This window comes from Simochromis diagramma, unplaced genomic scaffold (assembly GCF_900408965.1).
Source record: "Simochromis diagramma unplaced genomic scaffold, fSimDia1.1 OVJJ01000510.1, whole genome shotgun sequence".
Classification (NCBI taxonomy): domain Eukaryota; kingdom Metazoa; phylum Chordata; class Actinopteri; order Cichliformes; family Cichlidae; genus Simochromis; species Simochromis diagramma.
Window position 1 is genome coordinate 889,155 of NW_024387326.1, and position 21,043 is coordinate 910,197.

At 42.5% G+C, this 21,043-nt stretch overlaps 2 protein-coding genes across 9 annotated transcripts; both read left to right on the plus strand.

Annotated features, from left to right (window-relative positions):
* Positions 1-770: 770 nt before the first annotated feature.
* Positions 771-9,726, plus strand: si:ch73-364h19.1. 3 transcript variants are annotated; one of them, XM_040006221.1, is made up of 5 exons: positions 771-1,864; positions 2,243-2,355; positions 4,640-4,732; positions 6,132-6,305; positions 9,296-9,726. In XM_040006221.1, exons 1-5 carry the CDS (start codon positions 1,714-1,716, stop codon positions 9,476-9,478), a joined length of 714 nt encoding a protein of 237 aa, XP_039862155.1. In that variant the 5' UTR covers positions 771-1,713; the 3' UTR covers positions 9,479-9,726. The 3 variants fall into 3 exon arrangements, with proteins under 3 accessions (XP_039862155.1, XP_039862157.1, XP_039862156.1); XM_040006223.1 differs by having other exon boundaries at positions 772-1,864; positions 6,135-6,305; XM_040006222.1 differs by having other exon boundaries at positions 1,193-1,864; positions 2,246-2,355.
* On the plus strand, positions 9,722-20,438 carry LOC120717937 (butyrophilin subfamily 3 member A3-like). 6 transcript variants are annotated; one of them, XM_040006217.1, is made up of 10 exons: positions 9,722-9,726; positions 15,326-15,400; positions 15,822-15,920; positions 16,156-16,257; positions 18,684-18,818; positions 18,908-19,045; positions 19,142-19,193; positions 19,279-19,305; positions 19,406-19,432; positions 19,526-20,438. In XM_040006217.1, the coding sequence occupies exons 2-10, from the start codon at positions 15,341-15,343 to the stop codon at positions 20,083-20,085; spliced, it is 1,200 nt and encodes a 399-aa protein (XP_039862151.1). In that variant the 5' UTR covers positions 9,722-9,726; positions 15,326-15,340; the 3' UTR covers positions 20,086-20,438. The 6 variants fall into 6 exon arrangements, with proteins under 6 accessions (XP_039862151.1, XP_039862147.1, XP_039862152.1 ...); XM_040006213.1 differs by lacking the exon at positions 9,722-9,726 and adding an exon at positions 13,752-13,967; XM_040006218.1 differs by lacking the exon at positions 9,722-9,726 and adding an exon at positions 13,843-13,956 and having other exon boundaries at positions 15,331-15,400.
* The last annotated feature ends 605 nt before the right edge of the window (positions 20,439-21,043 follow it).

Consider the following 21,043-nt stretch of genomic DNA (forward strand, 5'->3'; position numbering starts at 1 on the left):
CTCAGTTTTCCCCAAAACATGTTCCCTCATTTGGTGCTTTGATTCAGAACTGAATCCACCATAGGTGTTCATTTGGGTTGAGTTACTGCAAAACCATAAGTCAGACATTTACATCCCCAACAGCTCCCAGAGCTCATATGACACCCCCCCCCCCCCCTTTTTTTTTAAACTTTGTTACATAAGTGCGTTGTAAAAATGTTATATTTAATGAAATCTGGCAAATCTGATGAGGTGCACGGTGATATTTTCTTGAAAGTGTGATATAAACAACATTTTACTTTACTTTACTTTTATAAGTTAAAGTAAGCCAAGTCAGTCAGGATGAGGGCATTGTTCTCCTGAAAGAGAGACCTCCCCTTTAAGGATAGCAGTGTTTCATCATAGAACAAAGGTAATTAGGCAGAAAAGCTGTGTATTGATTTGCAGTCACCCTTCCCTCCAAGGTGGCGACGAGACCCGCAGCATAACAAAGCCATCAGATCACCTTCAGCGTCATGGGTCAGGATTATACTTGAATTAGGCATTTTTCAATTTTCTGTACTGATTAGGCCTGCCTATCAACACCCATTCATATGCATTTACATAAATAGTCAAATTCAATACGTGGTATAACCCCCCCCCCCCCAAAAAAAAAACCCAACAACAACAACAACAAACAAACAACAACCACAACAAAATGCCACAAAATATCAGTTAAGTAAACGAATTCAGAAAATTACTTCATTATAAAATGATACACTAAACTGTATGTTTACGGATTTGTTATTTATGTATTTATTACTGTGTAAAATACGCTGACTCGAATGAATACTTATTACTTAAAAAGCTTGCTGGAGTTTGGCTTTTCCAAGTTTTAGTTACTTCCCTCTCCCTGTAAGGATGGCCAGTATGCAAAACTAATTTCTCCTTGCTGTCTCGAGGGCAAAGTATAATATACTGATTCAATTCAGCAAGCTTGGGCCACAGCCAGATATGTGAAGTGCATATTAAGAGATCTGTTTTATCCTGTCTACGGGATGTCAGTGCCTCTCTCCACCTTTAAGATATAAAATAATGAAAGTATCTGGGGTGACATACTTTATGAAGTTTATCTAGTAAAAAAGGAGAAAAAGGGCGGGGCGCATGTTTTCATAGTTTCCATCTATGAATACTAATGGTACATTTTGGGTCTTTGTGTAGAAAGCCTCTAAGGATGGGACCCCCGCGGTTGCCAGGGTAACGGGACTCCAGCTCAGGAATCCGGGGTGTTAACTAACTTATACTGGTCTGGATGCCATTAGTTAAACAGCGGAGGAAGCAGCAATAGCAACCTGCTGCAATATTTATTCAGCAGCACAGACGCTGCTGTTTTCCGTGTCCGTGGCCTGGTGTCCTCCGCACATAGAGAGAGGGGTCCAGCTTAAAAATGCCTATTAGCCTAAGTAATGAGTCTGTGTGCCCGTGCGCTGCTGCTGCTTCCAGTCAGTGTCAGTCAGTCCATAAACAAAACCAATGCTGCTGTCCGGCTCCAAGCCACAGCGACGTCACGCGCGCTTCGGGGAGGGCGTCAGTGCGCCGTCACGGGCTCTTAAACGCTGTGTGGCGTGTTTGACCGAGTGGAGAGAGTTTGAGATCCCCACTTTGCAGAGCGCATGTGGACTGCCAGCCTGTCCGGGACTGAGCGCACGATGAAGACGAGCGACAGGAGGACAGATTCCTTTTCTGATCTGTAAGATGAGAGCCCCGGCGCTGAGGCCTAAGAGTTCAGGAGGATTTGTAAAGGGAAGATTAACAGTTCACGAAGGAGAAATGTCCACAACTGCAACTCCAACCATCCCCTCCTTCCAGCTGACATCTGATCAACTCACAGTGGTCGCTGCGTCCTGTAAGTAAAGCTTTAAGGATGTAATTCGAGTAAAAATCGTTTCTTTAGAGGGAGACATTTGGATATAGCATTTGGATTTAATCTAGCCACACATGCAGATAGCTATATATATATATATACATGCTTTTAATGTCTCAGCTTTGGCTCTTATGTTTACCAAGCCCATTAAAAACAAGCTTAGACACTTGAGTTTGTCATTTTAAACACACCGGAGAAACTTTGACTGTAGAGATGGACTGACATTTAAAAACAGCGAATAAGCACATTTTTATTAAAAAAAAACTCATCACAGGCTTCAAATGTGCAAAGTGAGTGGAAAAAAATGCACAGTGTCTGACTCAGTGTGATTAAGTGACTTCTCATTCTCTCGGCTTCAAGCAGTTTCCTCTCTGGTGTTCTTCGTGGTTATCGTGGTGCTGCTGTCCATCATCTACCGCAAGGATCCTCAGTGCTGCAGACTGTTTTCCTATCAGGGGCCACATGCAGATATGGTAAAGAAAAACAAACCACATGGCAGAGAGTGTATGTGTGTGTGGGTGGGGGTGAGGGTGAGGGGGGGACAAAAAAACACCCTGATGCTGAGTTTTGTGGGGTTTTTCTTTGTAAGGTGATCTGTATGTTCAGTTTCTCAGCACAAACTGTTGAGATTACACTCAAAGACAGGCCGGCACGCAGACATTAAGGGGTGTCAGATTGAATTTGCATAGCGGCACAAACATGGCCTACAATAAACTTGATATGATCAGTGTCAGTCAGTGAATTCGCTCCGGTGGAAATAGCGCGCTGCCAGAAATATCTCTTGAGTGCTGCACTATCTCTCCAATAGAATTGGACAGAATTAGCACTGATGCTACTTCAGCACCATAGTGGCCTAATTAAATCACTGCAAATCAAATTTATTTTTTTTCTGTCCCAGCATTGGCAGGGTGAAGCAAATCAACCCAAGTCCTTGGGTCTTTTTTTAGCTTGTGTGTAACATTTTGTTAAAAATCACACCTACAAAATAACATAACCGTTTGCTCACTAAAGAGAAACACTTGACTATCCTCAGTGCTGCAGGTGCTGGTGCAGGATAAACTAAAGAGGAAATGCAAACACTCCCAAAGAATTATACTGTTTATTAGTCGTCCGTTTCCTTTTCCTGACCCGTCTCTCCCCTCCATTAGTCCCCGGGGTGAGGTTTGAGTGTTATCTTTAGATTGCAGAGACACAACTCATGCCTCCCTCCTTCAACTGACAGGAAGCTGTCTGTTCAGCTGTGCCTTTAATGGAGAGGCTCTGTTGTGCCTGAGTTTAAGGAACTAACAGACTGTTTCACTTGTACAAAGTGGCCATGCTGACCTCTGCTTACAGCTGTACCGTGTTGCTGATAAGAGAAGCACATGATGGTTTCTATTTACCCTCAGGTCACGTACAGTGAACTGCACGTGACAGATTAGAGAGTGATGAGTGTCGTTACAATTCCTGCGATTAATTGTGGTGAAAAAGAGGCTTTCACTCTTTTGACCACAAGCGAGAGAAAGTGAAGATTGAGAAACACACACACAGGCGCTCTTTCATTGTGTTTCATGTCTTCGACTTCATAGTCACATACCTTTCCCTGCTTCAGTTTGCTCCATGAATAGTGGACCGACCCCACGGTGGGTGTTGGAGGTGGGGGGGAGACAAGAGGGACAATGGGAGCTCCTTTAGGGTGCGGCGGAGGAGAAAAAAAGCACACTGCTGCTGGGGTCCTCCCCCGACTTCGACACTGATTTTACACGGTTGTGCTTTTTTCTTCACGCTGGCTGATTCAATGGCAGGCGACAAAAGCTCCTCTCCTTTTTTTTCCTTTTCTCTTCGACGTGGTGACGTTTCTTTCTTTTTTTTTACCCTCCCTCTCAAAAGTACAAACCAGTGAGGGGAAAATGACCTTTGACATCACCTTTTCTTGGTGCCATCTCTGTGTGTCTGTGAAACGTAATGAGGGTTATGGCAAAGGTCGACAGATCGCGTCACTTTGATGGTGAGTGATGTCATCGTTTAAAAAGGCCTGGGAAAATAATAAATCTGATAAACTGATGATATGTTGATGTGACCCCGTGTTAGTGCAATCTGAGCTGCCTTTGTTGCTTCTGTGTGAGAAGAATCTCTATAGTATTCGCAGCAACTGCTGTTTAGCTCATATCTCTTGTCCTCATGCTGGATCTAAATCTCAGTCAGGCAACAAATTGACTTTGTGGTAAAGGCGGCTCAAATGACATAAAAAGGCCATAATGTGTATTGGAGTGTGCTCCTTAACAGGTACCCGCCGGGGCTACACGGGCAATAGAGGGACGCTGAAAAGACCACACGGTGTGGTTTGTTGCCTAGGGACCTTGATGACACAGTAGGACATCACATTGTTCTCCACACAAAGGAGACTCATTTAGACGTGAGGCAATTACCTCGTTTTACTAGCGGCCTTTTTTCAGGATTTCTGCACCTCATACAGTGAGACACGGACGGGTCTTGTTTTATAGGAGGAGGAGGAGGCACGGAAATCTGAGGGTGGTCGTCTTATTGATTAGATAATTTATGGTACTGCTGAACCAGCCGGTGCACCAAAGTGACTAAACAAGGCATGAAAATTGGTCAATTGGGCTGAAGTTAGTGGTTCTCAGCAACAAGAACCAGAAAAATGCTTCACCTAGTTAAACTCTAAAGGTGAAATTCCAGTCCTGTGTTTAATTAATAACTAAGGGGTTTTTTTTCCTGTCCCGCAACTTCTTGAATTTATTACTGTTTGTTTTACAGGGTGCTCCCTCTCAGTACTACAGCAGCCGGCAGACGCTGGTGCCATCTCCTTTTCTCGAGCAGACACAGATCACTGATGACAGCAGCACTCAGGTGAGAGAGCCCATCATCTGCTATTAAGCCAAACAAAGCACCTCTCTTCCCCTCTGTGTATGCTAATGGTTAAGGCAGGGCCTTCATTCACATGCACACACTCTATAATACACATAGGCCGGAAAGTCCTCGTCTCTGAAGTGAATGTTTCTGATGAGATTTATCCTTTAACGTGGGTATCTGGGATGGGGTTCTCCCCTGACAGCGTGAAGATGGGATGATGGGGGAAATAATTATTTGATACCTGCTGAATTTGTAAGTTTTCACACTTACAAAGAAATGAGCAGTCTCTGATTTCTATATAACATTGTATATTATAATATATATATAATATACATATATTATATACAGAATATCCATCAGAAATCCAGTATTTAACACATTACATAAAAATAATAAACTGATTTGCATGTCACTGAGTGAGATAAATATTTGATCCACAAGCAAAACATGACGTAGTACTTGGTCGAATAACCCTTGTTGGCAAAAGCACAGCAGCAAAACGTTTTTTGTAGTTGGTTTTTGCCCACAAAGCATAATGTTCCCACCTCCTCGCTTTACTCTGGGGATGGTGTTTTCTGGGTCATACTCAGCATTTGTCTTCCTCCAAACATGGCAGGTCAAGTTGATGACAAAGACCTTTTGGTGTCATTTGACCACAGCCTTCTCTGAATTATTTAACCTACTGGTGTCTTCGGACGGGCCTGTGTCTTCTTGTGCAGGGGATCCGTGTGGGCGCAGCAAGATTTCAATCCACTAGTGTAGTGTGTTACCAATGGTGCTCTTGGTGACTGTGGTCCCAACTGCCTTCAGATCATTTAAAGAATCCTCCAGTATAGTTTTGGGATGATCCATCACAATTCTCATGAGAATGAGGGTAATTGTTAGTCATTTTATAAATTTTGCTTCTTGCTGACAGTGTTGTGGCTCCTCCTAATGTCCTCTGACAACTTTTTGGTCATGCCCGTGGTGGTGGAGAGGTTAGAATGGTAGAAAGTGATTATGTGGACAGGTTTGCTTTATACACGTAAAGAGCTGAGATGGTGAATGTCTGCAACTGACTGACTGATTGTAATTTGTATGTCACATGGCCACACAGAATTCTGGCTGGTTCAAATGCCTACTTCACTCATGCAAATCAGTTTATGTCTTTTATGTCATGTGTTTGGGGTTTTTTGTCTGGATTTTTGGTTGGTATTCTGTCTTTCTCCATTAAAATGAACCTAACATAAAAATCTATTTCATTTAATTTCTTTTCTTTCATTTCTTTTTAAGTGAGCAAATCTATAAATTTAGCAGGGCTCAAACACTTATTTCCCCCACTAAATTTCAGACCACTTTTCACAAATAACATAAAGACACCTGCTTCTTGTCCCACTGTGGTCTGTTTATGTCTCAGCAGGCAGGTCAGCTGTTCTACGTCGGCCTGCCCTCCAGCTACAGCCTGCCTGTGCTGGAAGGCCCCCTGCCGAGGCTCCCCTCCTATGAGAGCGTCCGAAAGAAGGACCGCCAGAGGCAGATCCACATGATGATCGCAGACCGTTTTGGTCTCAATGGACCCATTGTGACTGAGGTGGGGTACACTAGAGACTAAAACTGCATTACACAGTTTGGTATTGTTGTAAAGCCTTTGGAAATGTAGCCCTTCAGGTGTTTTTGTTAAGCATGGGATTGTGGGAGAACATTAAATCTCCAAAAAAAGTCGGCTTTTTATTGAAAGCCCTCATTTCTATTGACACAGTGGGTGGAGATAACAGAATGAGACTCTCTTTATTATTGTTAATAGAAAGATGTTGGCACACAATGTTGTAACAAGACCTTAGACTGCATTCAGAGCGCAGTAAACAGGATGCAGTATCAGCTCATCTAATGCCTGCTGCCGAATTGTGCTGGCAGCTGCGTTTCGAGGTTTTACCGTGTTGATCTTTCGCTTAGCTTCTAGTTCGCACAACGCTTGAGCAAACAAGGTAATGAGAAAAAGGAACATCAAACATAATTAAAGCCTGCGTTCTGAGTGCAAACAGTGCCCAAGAATGCAGCTTTGTGCTCCCATCTTCCACCGTTTTTTTCTACTTTGACCTCCTCTCCGTTTCTTTAATTAAACACCCCCTAGCATGACTGCTCATCACCAAAGCACATTCACACACAATACTCTTCTGTCATCCCATCACTAGTCACTGACAAACATTCCTCTACACAATCTGAACTCTATCTTGCAAGAGTTCAGATGATGGACCCCTTTATTTCCCCGCCTGCCCTGCGTGGCCCGAGGCAGGACGGCAGTAAAACTTTGCAGCCTGGTATGCGTGCGCGTGTGGTGCGGGTATCAAACGGAGGGCAGGGTTGTGGGGTTGCACTTGTCGCCTGAGGGTCCCCAAGCAATTAAAAGATAAGAGGACTCAGTCAGGGAGCGTGAATCTGCTAGATGTGATGAGAAAGATAATATATTTGGGGGGAAAAAGAACATGTTCCAGACAGCCAGGATGGGGATGGATTAATTGGTAATGTAAATACAAACACGTTCTGCTTCACCACAGGGTCAGATTTCAGTTCTTTCAGGCCTGTGGATGCTCTCAGGTTAACTCAGTCCTTCCGGATTGTTCGAGGACTTTTAATTTTCCTGAAGAATTTTGTGGTCTGCAACCTCGGTGGCATTACTGTGCGCTCTCAGACAGCTATGGAGAACAGTGCCCTTTGGCAACTTGGGAAATGTTTCCCAAAAGTCTTCAGAAGTCTCATCACTGCATACAAAGGCAGCAGTATGACAGTAACATGTATACACGTGCATCTCATTACTGAATGATATTCCATGTCTTTCCTTAAATCTGTATTAAGATAGCAGCTGTAAACATAATATTACCACTTGATTAATGCTATATTATAATGACCATGGAGTTTGCATGTTCTCCCTGTGCCTATGTGGGTTTCTTCTGGGTTTTCCAGCTTCCCCATCCACAGTCCAAAGACATGCAAATTAGGTTAACTGGTTATTAGGACATAGATGTGAATGTGAGTGCAAATGGTGGTCAGTCTCTCTGCATTGTATTTAATTCATGCTACTCCAGTTGTATTTGTTTGTGAAAGTATTTGCCTACAGAAAGCTGACAAAGCAGGGTTTTCAACCACTGCAAACTTTTCTCTGAGCAGTCGTCCAAACCATCAACTATGTGGTTGACAAGTGGGCCAGAATAGGGAAGGAGTGACAGCAGTTAACCAGGAGTGAGAGAAGTGCGATCAAAAAAATACAGCAAGAAAAGTACCAAAAGTGGCCATTTCAGCTCCCTGTGTGTTATAATGGTGTGAAACCAGCCCACTGAAGGAACAATGGGCTGGTTTCAGTCATTATGCAAATGTACTGTTTATAAGATTTGGGGAAACCTGCAGTCAGCCGAGACTGAAGAAGTCACTTGGATGAGTGACGAAACGTTTCTCCCACAAAACGCTACGTCCAGATGAACAGAATCAACTTTTGGAGATTTACTTACCTGGATGATTGAACATGCATCAAGACGAAGCAAAATTATGAATTCCTGAAGTCCTGAATAAGTCGGAAATCTGAATTTCTGACATACCCAGTCAGAATTTGAATCTAGAATGTTCCTTCAACTTGGATTTCTTACTTGGAAAGTCAGAATAAAAAACAAACAAACAAAGTATTATGCTGTATTGCCAGTGATACAAGAGTTGCTCTACTTAGCTAACAAATCCTGTTTTTACTTGCTTTTGTTCCGATATCTGAGTTCGAAGGTATCTAGAACACGGTGGAACACCAACGACAGCACAATCTAGAGTAGGGCACAGATTAGTTGTACCACATGTTTCTGACATTGCCGCCATCTGACTGCAGGCAGCTGGGCAGTCTGAGCTCCCCTAAGCTGCCCAACGACTCCCAATATGCCACAGGTGTCGAACTCCAGGCCTCGAGTGCCAGTGTCCTGCAGGTTTTAGATGTGTCCTTCATCCACAGCTGATTTAAATGGCTAAATTACCTCTTCAACATGTCTTGAAGTTCTCCAGAAGCCTGGTAATGAACTAATCATTTGATTCAGGCTTGTTGACCCAGGGTGATATCTAAAACTTGCAGGACACCGGCCCTCGAGATCTGGATTTCGACACCCCTGCAATATGCTGTCACCATTGAACTGTCATTTCCCATTAGCCCTATGACAGACTCATGATCTGTCCGATCACAGCTAAAATAGGCTCCAGCTCCACCCCACACATCCCGCAACCCTGAATTGGATAAGCAGAAATAATGAATAGATGTCAGCAGCCTATTTTTTCACTCTGCAGAGATGATGTTACATTAGCATTTTGAGTCTGAAGAGCTGATTAAGTTTATTTTTCCTTTAAGTTCTGTTAAATGCTTATCTTGGTCCACCTGCTGGCTGCTAACTTTATCTGAATCAGAGCAGTTAACCTGTGGATCTGAACACTCCACAGACCCTTCAGTTACTTGCTAATTTTAAACAATTAGCTATTCTGACCGACAGTTCAGCTCATAGATGTTCGTGTAATATTTAGTGTAAAATCTCTTCTATCTTTTTTTCCCATCTCCTACAGCCTCCTCCAACATATGAAGAGAGCATCCGTCAATCGGTGGAGCTGCCGTACGACATCCTCTCATCCAGCCTGGACGTCCCCTCTGCTCAGAGTTTCTACACCAACACTAGAGCCGTCGTTCAGACTAACACAGCGCCTCCAGCTAACTTTGAGGCCGCCGACAACACCGTCCTACCCGTGTGACGCCGATCAAGCCATCAAGCTTTCTGGTGAATGTGAAGCTGAACTGCGATATTTAACGTAACGCAGATGCAGTTACTAAATCGACTGGATCCTTAACACTTGTGTACAAGATGATTCTGATACCTCAAAACTGACAGAGCTAATGTTGATCATGAGCTGGAAGGCAACCATACGAGGAGCCGCACACCCTGCAGGGAAGGACACGTTTGAATGTTAAAAATACTTTGTGACATTTACTGTGCTCTACCGTGCCCGTGAGTTTGAAAACAGAAACACTGAATACTCATAAAACTAAGGTGGCTGGCACATCTCGAACAGGGGAGGGCAGAACTGAAACATACCAAAAAAAGGGAACGACTATTTACTTTGTTGGTTACAGTGACGTGTATTAAATTCTGTTAATGGACTTATGTTTTCACAGTTAGCTCTTCTCATTTATTCTAATGTCCCCGAACTGGAAACCTCATTGTGTGGTTTTTAAAGAGGTCTGTTTGTTTAGTAGCTGCCGCAAAGCGGGCTTCTTTACCCCGCTGAGGCGATGCAACGCTGCTCTAGCTTCAGGCCTGCAAGAGGGAGAATAAAAAAGGTGCTAATGAGAGTGCCTTTCATGGAATCGAAACTAGACATTCATTACAAAACCTTTGTCTTTACCCCATCTTTTGATTTTTTTCTATTTACACACCAGATTTTATGTCTTAATGTTCTGTGCGTTATTTTCTCTTACTTTCCATGTGCACGTGTCGTATGTTTGCCCTGCATATGTCTCGTACTGTATTTATTGAAGAAAGATAACTGACATCTTGTTATTTCTCTGTGGAAACAAATGTAATAAATACTTTTATTGCTTTGTTCGTGAATGTTTTTCATTACACAGCCGCAGTTTATGTATGTGGACCACATCCAAACCAATCACAGTGAGGTAAGATTTTATATGCGCGTTTCTGAGTGCATGTTGTTTTGAAAACAAAGGACACATCAGGAAAATTTCATGGGAGATTATTGTCTAATTAGTATTTCCCAAACTAATTACCATGAATTTTATTGAATTCTGGAGTTCAATAAAAAACTGGAATATTTTCAGTTTTTAGGTCCTAATATTCAAAAACAACTTCCTATGGGGAAACATTCCCATTATGGAAAAATAATGACCAGTCTTTCGTTTTTATTGTAGCTTCACAGAGTGGAAAATCCTGAAAAGAAATTACATAAAAGTTATAAACTGACTTTTTGTCATTGACTTCAATAAGGATTTGATACTCTATGAAGCTTGGTGAGAAGGCGACAACTGTTGGTGTCATTATTCAGAAATGGAAGAAATATAAAATGAATTCAGGCTCTATGCAAGATCTTGACTCAACAGTGATCAGCCCAAAAAGTAAACAGGTGGAGCTTGTTAATGATCTGAAGGCAGTTGGAGCAAAGTACACCACTACTAAAACACTACGCTTTATTAAATTGAAATCTTGCTGCGCCACAAGGTCTACCTGCTCAACAAGACACGTATACGGGCCCGTCTTAGCTTTGCTAGTGAACATCTAAATAATTCAGAGAAGGCTTGGGAGAAAGTGCTGTGGTCAGAAAATCGACCTCTTTGCCATCAACCTGACCCAATACGTTTAGTGGAAGAGGAATCCTGAGTGTGTCCCAGAAAACACCATTTTTCCAAACCTGGTGACCAACTACGAGAAACGTCTTACCGCTGTGTTTGCCCACAACGATTTATCCACCAATACTAGATCATGTTTTGCTTGGGAATCAAATTATTATTTCCACTCAGTGACATGAAAATCAATCTATGACTTTTATGTAATGTGCTTTTTTCTAGCTTTCTGGTTGTAGTAATATGAACCGCTACTGAGTTCCACCATATCAGTGAATTACTGTTTTCTTTATATCACTTGTTTTCACCTTTGGCAATATAAAACTCCTTTCTGCTGCAGATCGTGTTCAATGATTATGTCGACTGAACTGTGTTTCATTCCATATAATACATGCAGTAATCTTGTCTCTAGGATATTTAATTTAGATCTCATTGATATTAGTTCTGTAAAAGCACTGCAATAAAGAACCGGCAGCTTTATTTTGCACTACCTGCAAGGTTTTATTTCTATTGCTGAAGCACTTGAGGGGCTCACACAAGAACAATAAAGCTGAGGCAGAACTAACGCAACCAAAGCATCAAGTCTGAAACTCTTCTGACCACTGACAAACCTTTAGCAGTTTACTTGCAATATCTCCTGCACTTCACCTGGAGTACTGTTAACACTCAGTCTATGCATTTGTGACTTAGCAACATCTAACACCTGTTTATTAACCTTTTACAACCTTCAACTACTTATTTAGTATTTCATTTATCAATCGATGGTTCAGCTGCATTGTTTAGTCATCAGGAAACACTGATGACTTCCATTTGTATTAACAATCCGAGCCATTGTTAATACAAATGGAAGGTCTTAATAAAGACTGAAAATTACACAAAATATCTAGCTTGAGGTATTCCATACCTTACATTCACTATATTGACAAAGGTATTCAGTCACCCATCCAAATCATTGAATTCAGGTGTTCCAATCACTTCTGTGGCCACAGGTGTATAAAATCAAGCATCCAGACATGCAGACTGCTTCTACAAACATTTATTAAAGGGTAGATCGCTTTCAGGAGCTCAGTGAGCTTTAGAGGTGTACGGTCATTGGATGTCACCTGTGGAACAAATCCACTCGTGAAATTTCCTCATTAATAAATATTCCACAGTCAGCTGTTAGTGCTATTATAACAAAGTGGAAACAACTGGGAACGACAGCAACTCAGTCACAGAGTGGTAGCCCATGTTAAACCACAGAGCGGGGTCAGCAGATGCTGAGGATCATACGTTGGGGTCGCCAACTTTCTACAGAGTCAGTCACAGACATCCAAACTTCACGTGGCCTTCAGGTTAGCTCAAGATCGGTGTGCAGAGAGCTTCATGGAATGGGTTTCCATGGCTGAACAGCTGCAACAAAGCCTTACATTACCAAACACAATGCAAAGTGTCAGGTGCAGTGGTGTAAAGCATGCCGTCACTGGACTCTAGAGCGGTGGAGGTGTGTTCTCTGGAGTGACAAATCATGCTTCCCCATTTGGCATTCTGATGGACAAGTCTGGGTTTGAAAGGACAACACTATTTGTCCGGCTTCATTGTACTAAATGTAAAGTATCAATCAATCAACTGATTTCACTTGCACACTTCAAAAGACATGCAAATGTTTTTGTGAAATCATCACTGGGAACTTGTTGTTGTATTTGATATGACTGTGTGAATTAGACAAATTTAGCTATTTTATTATTTCTTGTATTGTTGTAATTTTAATGTTTGTCCGGAACAGATCTGCCTTGTAAATGAGACATTGAGTTTCAATGGGACAACCTGTATAAATAAGGGTTAAATAAATTTTTTTTAAAAAAGGTTTGGTGGAGTGGGGATTATGTTCTGGGATTGTTTTTCAGCAGTTGGGCTTCAGGCCCTTAGTTCCAGTGAAACATGACTGCACACCAGTGCACAAAGTAACATCCATAAAGACATGGATGAGCGAATTTGGTGTGGAAGAACTTGGTCTGCGCAGTCCTGACCTCAACCTGAGAGAAAACCTTTGGGAGAAATTAGAGTGGAGACTGCGAGCCAGACCCTTCTCGTCCAACATCAGTGTCTTACCTCACAAATGTTCTTCTGGGAGAATGCTCAAAAATTCCCATAAACACTTCTAAACCTTGTGGAAAGTCTTCCCAGAAGAGTTGAGGCTGTAAATCCATATTAAACTTTATGGATTAGGAACGGGATGTCACTCAAGTTCATTTGCGTGTGAGGGCAGACGAGGCAAACTTTTGACAATATAATGTGCCTTTTTAACAATAGACAGCCGTTACACAGTAAATCAAATGTTACAGTGATACATGTATAATCAGAGGCAGCAGTTTAAGCTGATGCTGAGATGACAGTGAACTTCCAGTATGCAAGGATTAAATCTAATATATCTGCGCTTCAAGTCTTGCAAGTGTGCCCTTAATAGCAGAAATGATATCAGGTTTATCAGATTTAGTTAGTCTGTGTGCGCTGAATGAACCTATGCATGTAAAATAAATCCAGTGGCATAAACTGATTTGCTGCAGTGCAAGCCATATAGAAGAAGATGTAAATACACAAGTGAAACAGTCGCATTTTTAAAACTTGAATCCAAACTACAGATTTGCCTCTTTAAGACAGCATAAAATACTGTTACCTTACCAAGATGGTCGCGAGCTCTGCCCATTAATGAGCCGCTTTCGTCACTCACGGAAAAAAACGAAACTGCACGAGCAGCCGACTGTCAGTCTGGTATGTAAACAAGGTCAGACACAGACTGCAGAACAGAGACCAGACACTTTTAGACCCGGCAGCTTCTCGCTTAAAGAAAGAGGCAAGAGGAAAACCGAAGAGCTTCAACAAAACTCCGCGGATCCCGGTAAGCTGCAGGTCAGCTGGCGCCTTATTACTAACCGCGCTGTTTCGCAGGACGCACTGCAGAGGACGAATTATAGGACAACAACGCTATAAATGCATGAACCTGTCATTTTGTTGTGTGGACATTGGTGGTAAAAATCAGTCTGCAACGTCTGCAAAGAGGCATCTTTGCACATGTGATGCAAATCTGCCGCAAAGTCACTCAGCAGATTTGTGTTTACCTCCTGCGCAGTCATCAGCTGCCTGCGAACTGGGTCGCTCTCACTCTGCAAAAGCTGCATGGTCATGCTTTCCCACAGCTTAAATACAAAGCGAGCACTTCCCCATCGTTAGACGTGTCGTCTAAAAAAATTGAGTCTTTCATTTGATTTTATGTGCTGTGATGCTGTTGTTGTTTTCCTGTGTGACGCAGCATTGACGTGTATGTACAGGTGCGTGTTGTTGGTAGATTCCTGAGTGGTGCAGCTTAGTTTTGTATATGAAAGTGGGCCTAACCAGCGCTATTTCGAGCCGTCTTCAAGCTGCACAGAAACACAGTTTATTCACATGAAACAAGGGGTGATATTGCATGCAAATACAGGCTTTATTAATTGCATTGTGTTGTGTTTTGTTGTGGGGGGGGGCGTTTGTACGTCCTGCTCAGCCTGAGAACCAGTTTTGTCTGGTCATGATAATTGATGCAGTGCCAACCAGACACAGACTGAGCTTGCACTGTATTCTTCTGCAGATGATGAGGGAGAGAAAAAGGCCAGAGTGAGTGACATACAGAGTAAATAAGGCAGGGAGACAGAAAATCTGGGCCTTTCCTGCCTCAGACTGCTTGTTTTTATCGCTTTACTGCTGCTCAGTTTAATAATCACTGCTGTTCTCTGCTTCTGCTCGATGACCTTCTTAAAGACTTTGTGCTCTGCATGCGTGTGGCATCTATGACTTCATTAACTTTGTTGATCCTTTATATAACTTGCCAAAACTCCACCGCTGCATCCCTCACCTTTTACTGTTATTGTTATGTCCTGATCTCCAAAAGGCCGTGTGATGTTTCCATCATCGTCATGTATTTACTGATTTACTTGACCTCCCAGTGTTTTGGAACTAAACATTGCCCATTTTCCACTTCAGCATTCACCTCCTAGAAGACACCAAGGACAATAACAAGTCCTTAGGGGTTTGAGGAGCAGCAGTGAGATAACTCACTGCTGTTTTTACCGCCATGGAGTTGCCATCAGATTTCTGAGATGTAGCAGATTGTGCTTAAATGCTTCATTACCGCGTAATGCTGCTTGTCAGGATGACACATGGTCTGGACAGGAATGAATGAATGGGTAGTTTGCTAAAGCTAAATTTTTTGTGTGTTTTGTGTGTCATGTTAGGACAGGCCAGCCAAAATGATGCAGTGTTTTCACTTCATGGTGGAGCCGGCCAAAAACCTGACGGCCAAGATCAAGGTAACCCATTTCTGTACACTCTAATAAAAATATTGTGTGTTTAATGTTCAAACGTGCCCCCTGGCAGGAGGTCACGTTTATACTCAGGTAGACAGCTGACATAATACATTTTTTTTTATAATCTTACCTGTTTGGTGTTGGTGTTTGGCTTAATGTAAGTAAAAAGGGGGGTTACTCTATGCAGGGAGTTGATGAGATGAAATGAGACAGAGGCTGTTTTTTTCTGCTGACAGGATCAGAGCCCCGATGTGCATTTGATTAGGCTAAGTGACCGCCCCCTTTCCCAGTTGGCCTTATTACTTTCTAAAGCCCTTGTGAACCAGCACTAATGCTGTCTAAATGTCTTTCTTTGTGGCTCGAACACTCCTCTTTACTCCAGCATTTTCTCACGGAAAATCCTTTACTTGTATTTTCCTCGCAGGATTCGCACAAGAGGGCAAAGAAAGAGAAGAGGGAGCCCCTGGATGAGGACCAGTTGTTCGTTGTGGAGCTGGCTAGAGACATCGGCCGAGTGTGTCAGGTAAAAACGTCTTGTGAACCTGAACTGATGCTTGCATTCCCTCACTGTCTTAGTGTGCACTTTCAGGATGAATGGGATTGTGTCATTGTAACAGTTTTGTAACAGTTTTCTCTTAATGCCAAAAGTGACGCTGATCATCACTGTTGTTTACAGCCTAATGAAGGAATTATTAAACTCTGAAATAATTAGCAGTCTTCATCAATCCAGTGTTTTTCTCTCCATTTTACCCTTGCAGAGATCAGCAATGCTGGAGCACATCTGGAACCAAAATGACATCTGGCCAACTCCTCTCTGCAGGGCCTTCATCCTACAGTGGGCCTCCATGCTGGAAAGCAAGGTGTTTAACTGAAAAGTACTAAAGCATCATTTGTGTGGGAAGTGATAAACTATTGTTTTGCCATTGATTGGCTGTATTGCACAAGCCAATGATAATTCAAATACACTGTGGAGTCAAGGATGGTCGCAAACAGTCATATGCAGGACAAATTATTCTAGTTCAACCACAGACAGTAAAGATGAATGTAGCTTCTGGAAAAGTAAAGTCAATGTGGAAGTGGAACTTGCATTCTAAGTGAAGGCCACCAGATGGCGATAGTTGTGTTTGCAAAAAGACTGAGTCCTATTGAAGTTTCCCACTTGACACCATGTGCATATTGTGTGAGACTTGTCCAACATATTGGACCTGATACAATCATGCAAAGAAGAGACTTCCCCAAAACCTTGCAGTGATTGCTTGAGCTAGCAGACTAGAGTTGCCTGCAGTTTTACATGCTTGTCTACAAATATTTGCTAACCACTAGCTTAGTGATAGTAAGGCTGACACTTCTGGTTTGTGTCACACTTTTACAGTTTCCCTACAGCCTTACTGTGGCCTTACTTAAGTCCCTTACTTTCATCCAAACTACCACTGCAGCAGTCACAAGGAGGTTTTGCCAACCAGTTGAGGAATACACATTTTTCCCCAAAGTAACACGTGGTTGCTAGGGGGTCACTGATTAGTCTGTAAGACTTTGTTAATGGGGCTTTAGCAGTCATTTTCATATAATAATTTTCCCCTCATGACCAGGTCTCTAGTACTGTGTTACTGGGACTTTAGTGGTCCTACACTGTCACCATGATTTTTGCACATCCATAATGATTGCAAAACCTCAATAGAAGTCTATGGGAAGATTTCTGTCTTGAAAGTCTTGGTTAAATCATGTTTTAGGAAGCAGGATTATCTGCGGTATTATCAGCTCATTCACTGGCAGTGAGTTGTCAGTTGCAAGCAATTAGCCAGCAAGCAAGTGGTGTCACAGGTTGATCCGTCTTTACATTCAGTTTTTTGATACCAAGATGGTGCCGGTGAAATCGCTCACCACTTCAGAAAGTCGCCGTAGCTATGTCCACCTTTTGTACTTTCTACAAGTTCTCTACAAACAGCAAATGAGAAATTTGAGCTCAGAAGTATCATGACTACATAACCAGCAGTAATCATTGCCTTAAAAAGCTTGAAAATATATTTACATGTCAGTATGTCATAGCATTGACCATACTACTGATGTTAGCCTCAACTATGCCTTTCTAATAGGTCTGGACAGGAATGAATGAATGGGTAGTTGATAGAGTTGGATGTCTCGAGACCACTTTTATGTGGTCTTGGTCTTGGTCTCGGATCCCTCGGTCTCGTCATCGTCTTGCTGTCTCGGTCTTACTCTCTCAGATCGACATAGTGGTCGGGAGATTTGGAGTCAACAGTATCCACGACACACAACGTAACGTTCGATAATGTGTCATGCGCAAAAGCATCAGCTCTAAGAGCCGTGCTTACAGAGTGCTTTGTAGTGAATCAGAAGAGTCGACTCCCATTGAGCGAGAGCCGGCTCCTCACTTAATTTCCTTTCGCTGGTCAGCTTTCACACAGTGGCCCAGCTATGCTCCAATCCCTCCATATTGTGGCCAATCACATGCAAGGATATAGGATAATATCATTATGTGAAAAACAGAGAGGGTGAGAGACGCGGCAGTCAAGTGGAGCGTGCGTCTGTCCTCTCAGTAAGTGAGTGAGACAGTAGACAGCGGTGAGGAGGGCTGTGCGAGTGCATCGCAAAAACACATAAATATGCCCGACACCTGTAAACGAACCAGCATCTGGCTGCAGTTTAAAGACTTTTTTGTCTCGGTCTTGGACTCGTCTCGACTTTGTCTTGGTCTTGACCCTGTCTGACTTGGTCTTGGTCTTGTCTTGGTCTCGATGCCCTCTGGTCTTGGTATTGTCTTGGTCTTGGTTTAGGCGGTCTTGACTACAAGTCTAGTAGTTGAATGGCCAGCTAATAGGATGATCAGTAAGATCATGGTCTTTACAATCTAAAAAGATACAACGTGTGACAGAGCGATAGTTCAAGCTATCACATGATTTGGCATTCCAAGAAGTTCTCACTTTATTATTGTATGCATGCACTGGGAACCTTGTGTTAATGACTTTGCTGAAAGGGTTGAATTGAATATTGGTGAGAGTGTAAGTAGTGTGCATGAAGGTTATGCTGAGAAAATGGAAATGTGCCCATAAAATGACAAATGTGACCTTGAGCAGACTTTGGAAGAAGTAAGCTGAATTAAAACCTGGCCAAATCTGATCAAATCTTATGAATTGGAAACATGTGGACAGTCAGATGACCTAAAAGGAAACATCAGATTCCTGCAGAAAATTAATAGTCACAGTAGAACTACACGTCTTTTAGGTATAGAGGTATATTTAATAAATGTGTGTTTTTCTCTGTGCAGATGAGACCCATGCAGACTGATGGCTGGCCAGAGATGAATGAGGGCAAACAGCCCGATGTGACGAGTGAGAAGGACCTGCAGCAGGCCAAAGCTGTTATTCTCGAATGGATCAAGGATATAAGAGCCCAGCCTGAGGTGGGAGGTTCAGACATACAACTAATATTTCCTTCAAAACAAAAAATAAGTTTGCTCATTGTTTTTTATTGACATTGATCATTCTGCAGCAAAGTGTGTGGCCCGGAGAACCAGTGGTGAAGAATCTGGAGGACGTGCAGTCCGCCTGGCGCTGGGGCCGTGCTCCCAATCTGCTGACCGCCATGGAGCTGCTTATGTGGACTTTAATGTTACAGCGGCCTGACAAGGTAGAAGTTCTTTCTGTAATCCACAGGTCAAACTTTACAGCTTGCATGACTCGCTGCAGTTAATCAATGAGGCCTCTTTGTTGTTTGTTCCTACAGGACACCATCCCACAGCAGTGGCTTCTGTGGAAACAGAAGACTCAGAAGATCGGTTTGTAAATCGTAAATCAAGCTGACTTTGGTTGTTTCTTTGGAAATATTTACCCTCTTATGAGTTTATCATTCTCTTTTTCCAGGTGCCATATCCTACATCCCTCAACCAGGTGAGATACTGTAGACCACGAATCACACATTACTATTCCCATGCTGGTGCATTTACACTATTAGATCCACTTACTTTTATTTTCCCTTTTTTTTTGGCAGTGTGGGATTGGATTGCAGATGCTGCAGGTACAAAATTAAATATTTAATCAGCTTTTTTTCCCCATATAATCTTTGCTCAACCTGTTTTGTAATTTAAACCTCTTCACATTTCCCCTCTAGTGGAGGTGACCCTGGATCTGGACACGGCCAACCCTGATCTGCTCATCTCTACTGATGAGAAAAGGATGCGCTGTGGCTTTGAGAGAAAAGATATTCCCAACTACCACCAGCGTTTTGACGGTTGGTGGTGTGCCGTTGGAACGGAGGGCTACGGCACTGGTCGCCGCTACTGGGAGGTGGAAGTGGGAGAGCGCGACTGGCGGCTGGGCGTTGCTAAAGAGTCGGCCCTGAGGAAAGGTTTTAAGTCGCTGAACACAGATACGGGGTACCTGACCTTGCGGCTGGAGAGGGGCACTGAGCTTAAGGCGCTGACGGTGCCATTCACCGCGCTGCCACCCGGCCTCATCCCCCGCAAGGTGGGCGTCTACCTCGACTATGACAACAACCAGCTGTCCTTCTATGATGTGGACAAACATTTCCACATTTACACCTACAACGAGAGCTTCGATGAGAAGCTTTTCCCACTGTTTGGCACAGTGGAGATCATCAAGGATCTGGTTATCAGGTCTCCAGCAGCCAAAACCCAGTGTCTGTGCTCCACATCTTGCATGTGGGGTTGAGTTTCCCTCTGTGGGCATTTCCTTTAAAAAAAAAAATCAGTAGACATCATAGTGAAGTATAACAATCCCAAATCACAGGGAGGTTGCAAAAGACCTTAAATGTGCTACTGAATAGCTTCACTTTGTGACCACTCTCTATGCTGCTGCTTTAATGTGATTGTTGCTTCCATTTTCTCACTACAGAGTTATAGTGCAACCCTTTTGCTCACATACGTGATGAAATGCCATCTAATGAAATGCCGTCATCTTCTTTCAAGAGAAACCTATAGTGTTAATGTGATGTATTGTGCATTATTAATCCAGCAATAAAATGCACTCGTGTGAATAATAAATAAACCAAATCTATGTCTTGATGCTTCATGTCTTTATTGATACTGCCGATATTCTGTTTGGTAATGTATTTAAAATATATACAGTTATATACAATCTATACACTCATCATTGGCATGAATGTCGTGTTAATTTTGGATTTCTTATTATTTCTTTGAACTGTCCTTTTTCCAGAGTGCAATGATTGTACGGCATATGTTTTGAATGACTGTAAAAAACAAGAATTGAGTGCACAAGTTTGAATTCATTATACTTTCTTTTGTTTGACGGGCATGTATTAGTATTTTTTCACAAACAAGGAGGTTCCCAAAAAGCTATTAGCCGAAAACTTAGCACATCTAAGTTAAGGGAAAAGGCTGAGCCATTCCAAATGACAAAAGAACTGGATTGAAAGTCTGTGACAACAGGTCTTATAGAGTGATGAATGTGAGTTTGAAGTATTTGGTTGAAATTGTTGTCAATATGTATGGGAGAGGTCAGGAGAGAAATACAATAGTGAGTGTCTACAGCCCTCTGCAAAATGGTGGGCCCTGTCATGTTTTGGGGCTCTATTTTAGCTAGCAGTGTTGGGGATCAAATCAAGATTGATAAAATTAAAAGCAGAAAGAAAAAAAAAACTGAAAAAAAA

Excerpts from the sequence above, each read along its gene's own strand:
- si:ch73-364h19.1 (XM_040006221.1), top strand. The coding sequence starts at position 1,714 with ATGAGAGCCCCGGCGCTGAGGCCTAAGAGTTCAGGAGGATTTGTAAAG. Across the intron at positions 2,356-4,639 it reads AGGGGCCACATGCAGATATG|GGTGCTCCCTCTCAGTACTA; the intron begins GTAAAGAAAAAC and ends TTTGTTTTACAG. Across the intron at positions 6,306-9,295 it reads ATGGACCCATTGTGACTGAG|CCTCCTCCAACATATGAAGA; the intron begins GTGGGGTACACT and ends CATCTCCTACAG.
- LOC120717937 (XM_040006213.1), top strand. The coding sequence starts at position 13,767 with ATGAGCCGCTTTCGTCACTCACGGAAAAAAACGAAACTGCACGAGCAG. Across the intron at positions 15,401-15,821 it reads ACCTGACGGCCAAGATCAAG|GATTCGCACAAGAGGGCAAA; the intron begins GTAACCCATTTC and ends TTTTCCTCGCAG. Across the intron at positions 19,306-19,405 it reads ATCCTACATCCCTCAACCAG|TGTGGGATTGGATTGCAGAT; the intron begins GTGAGATACTGT and ends TTTTTTTGGCAG.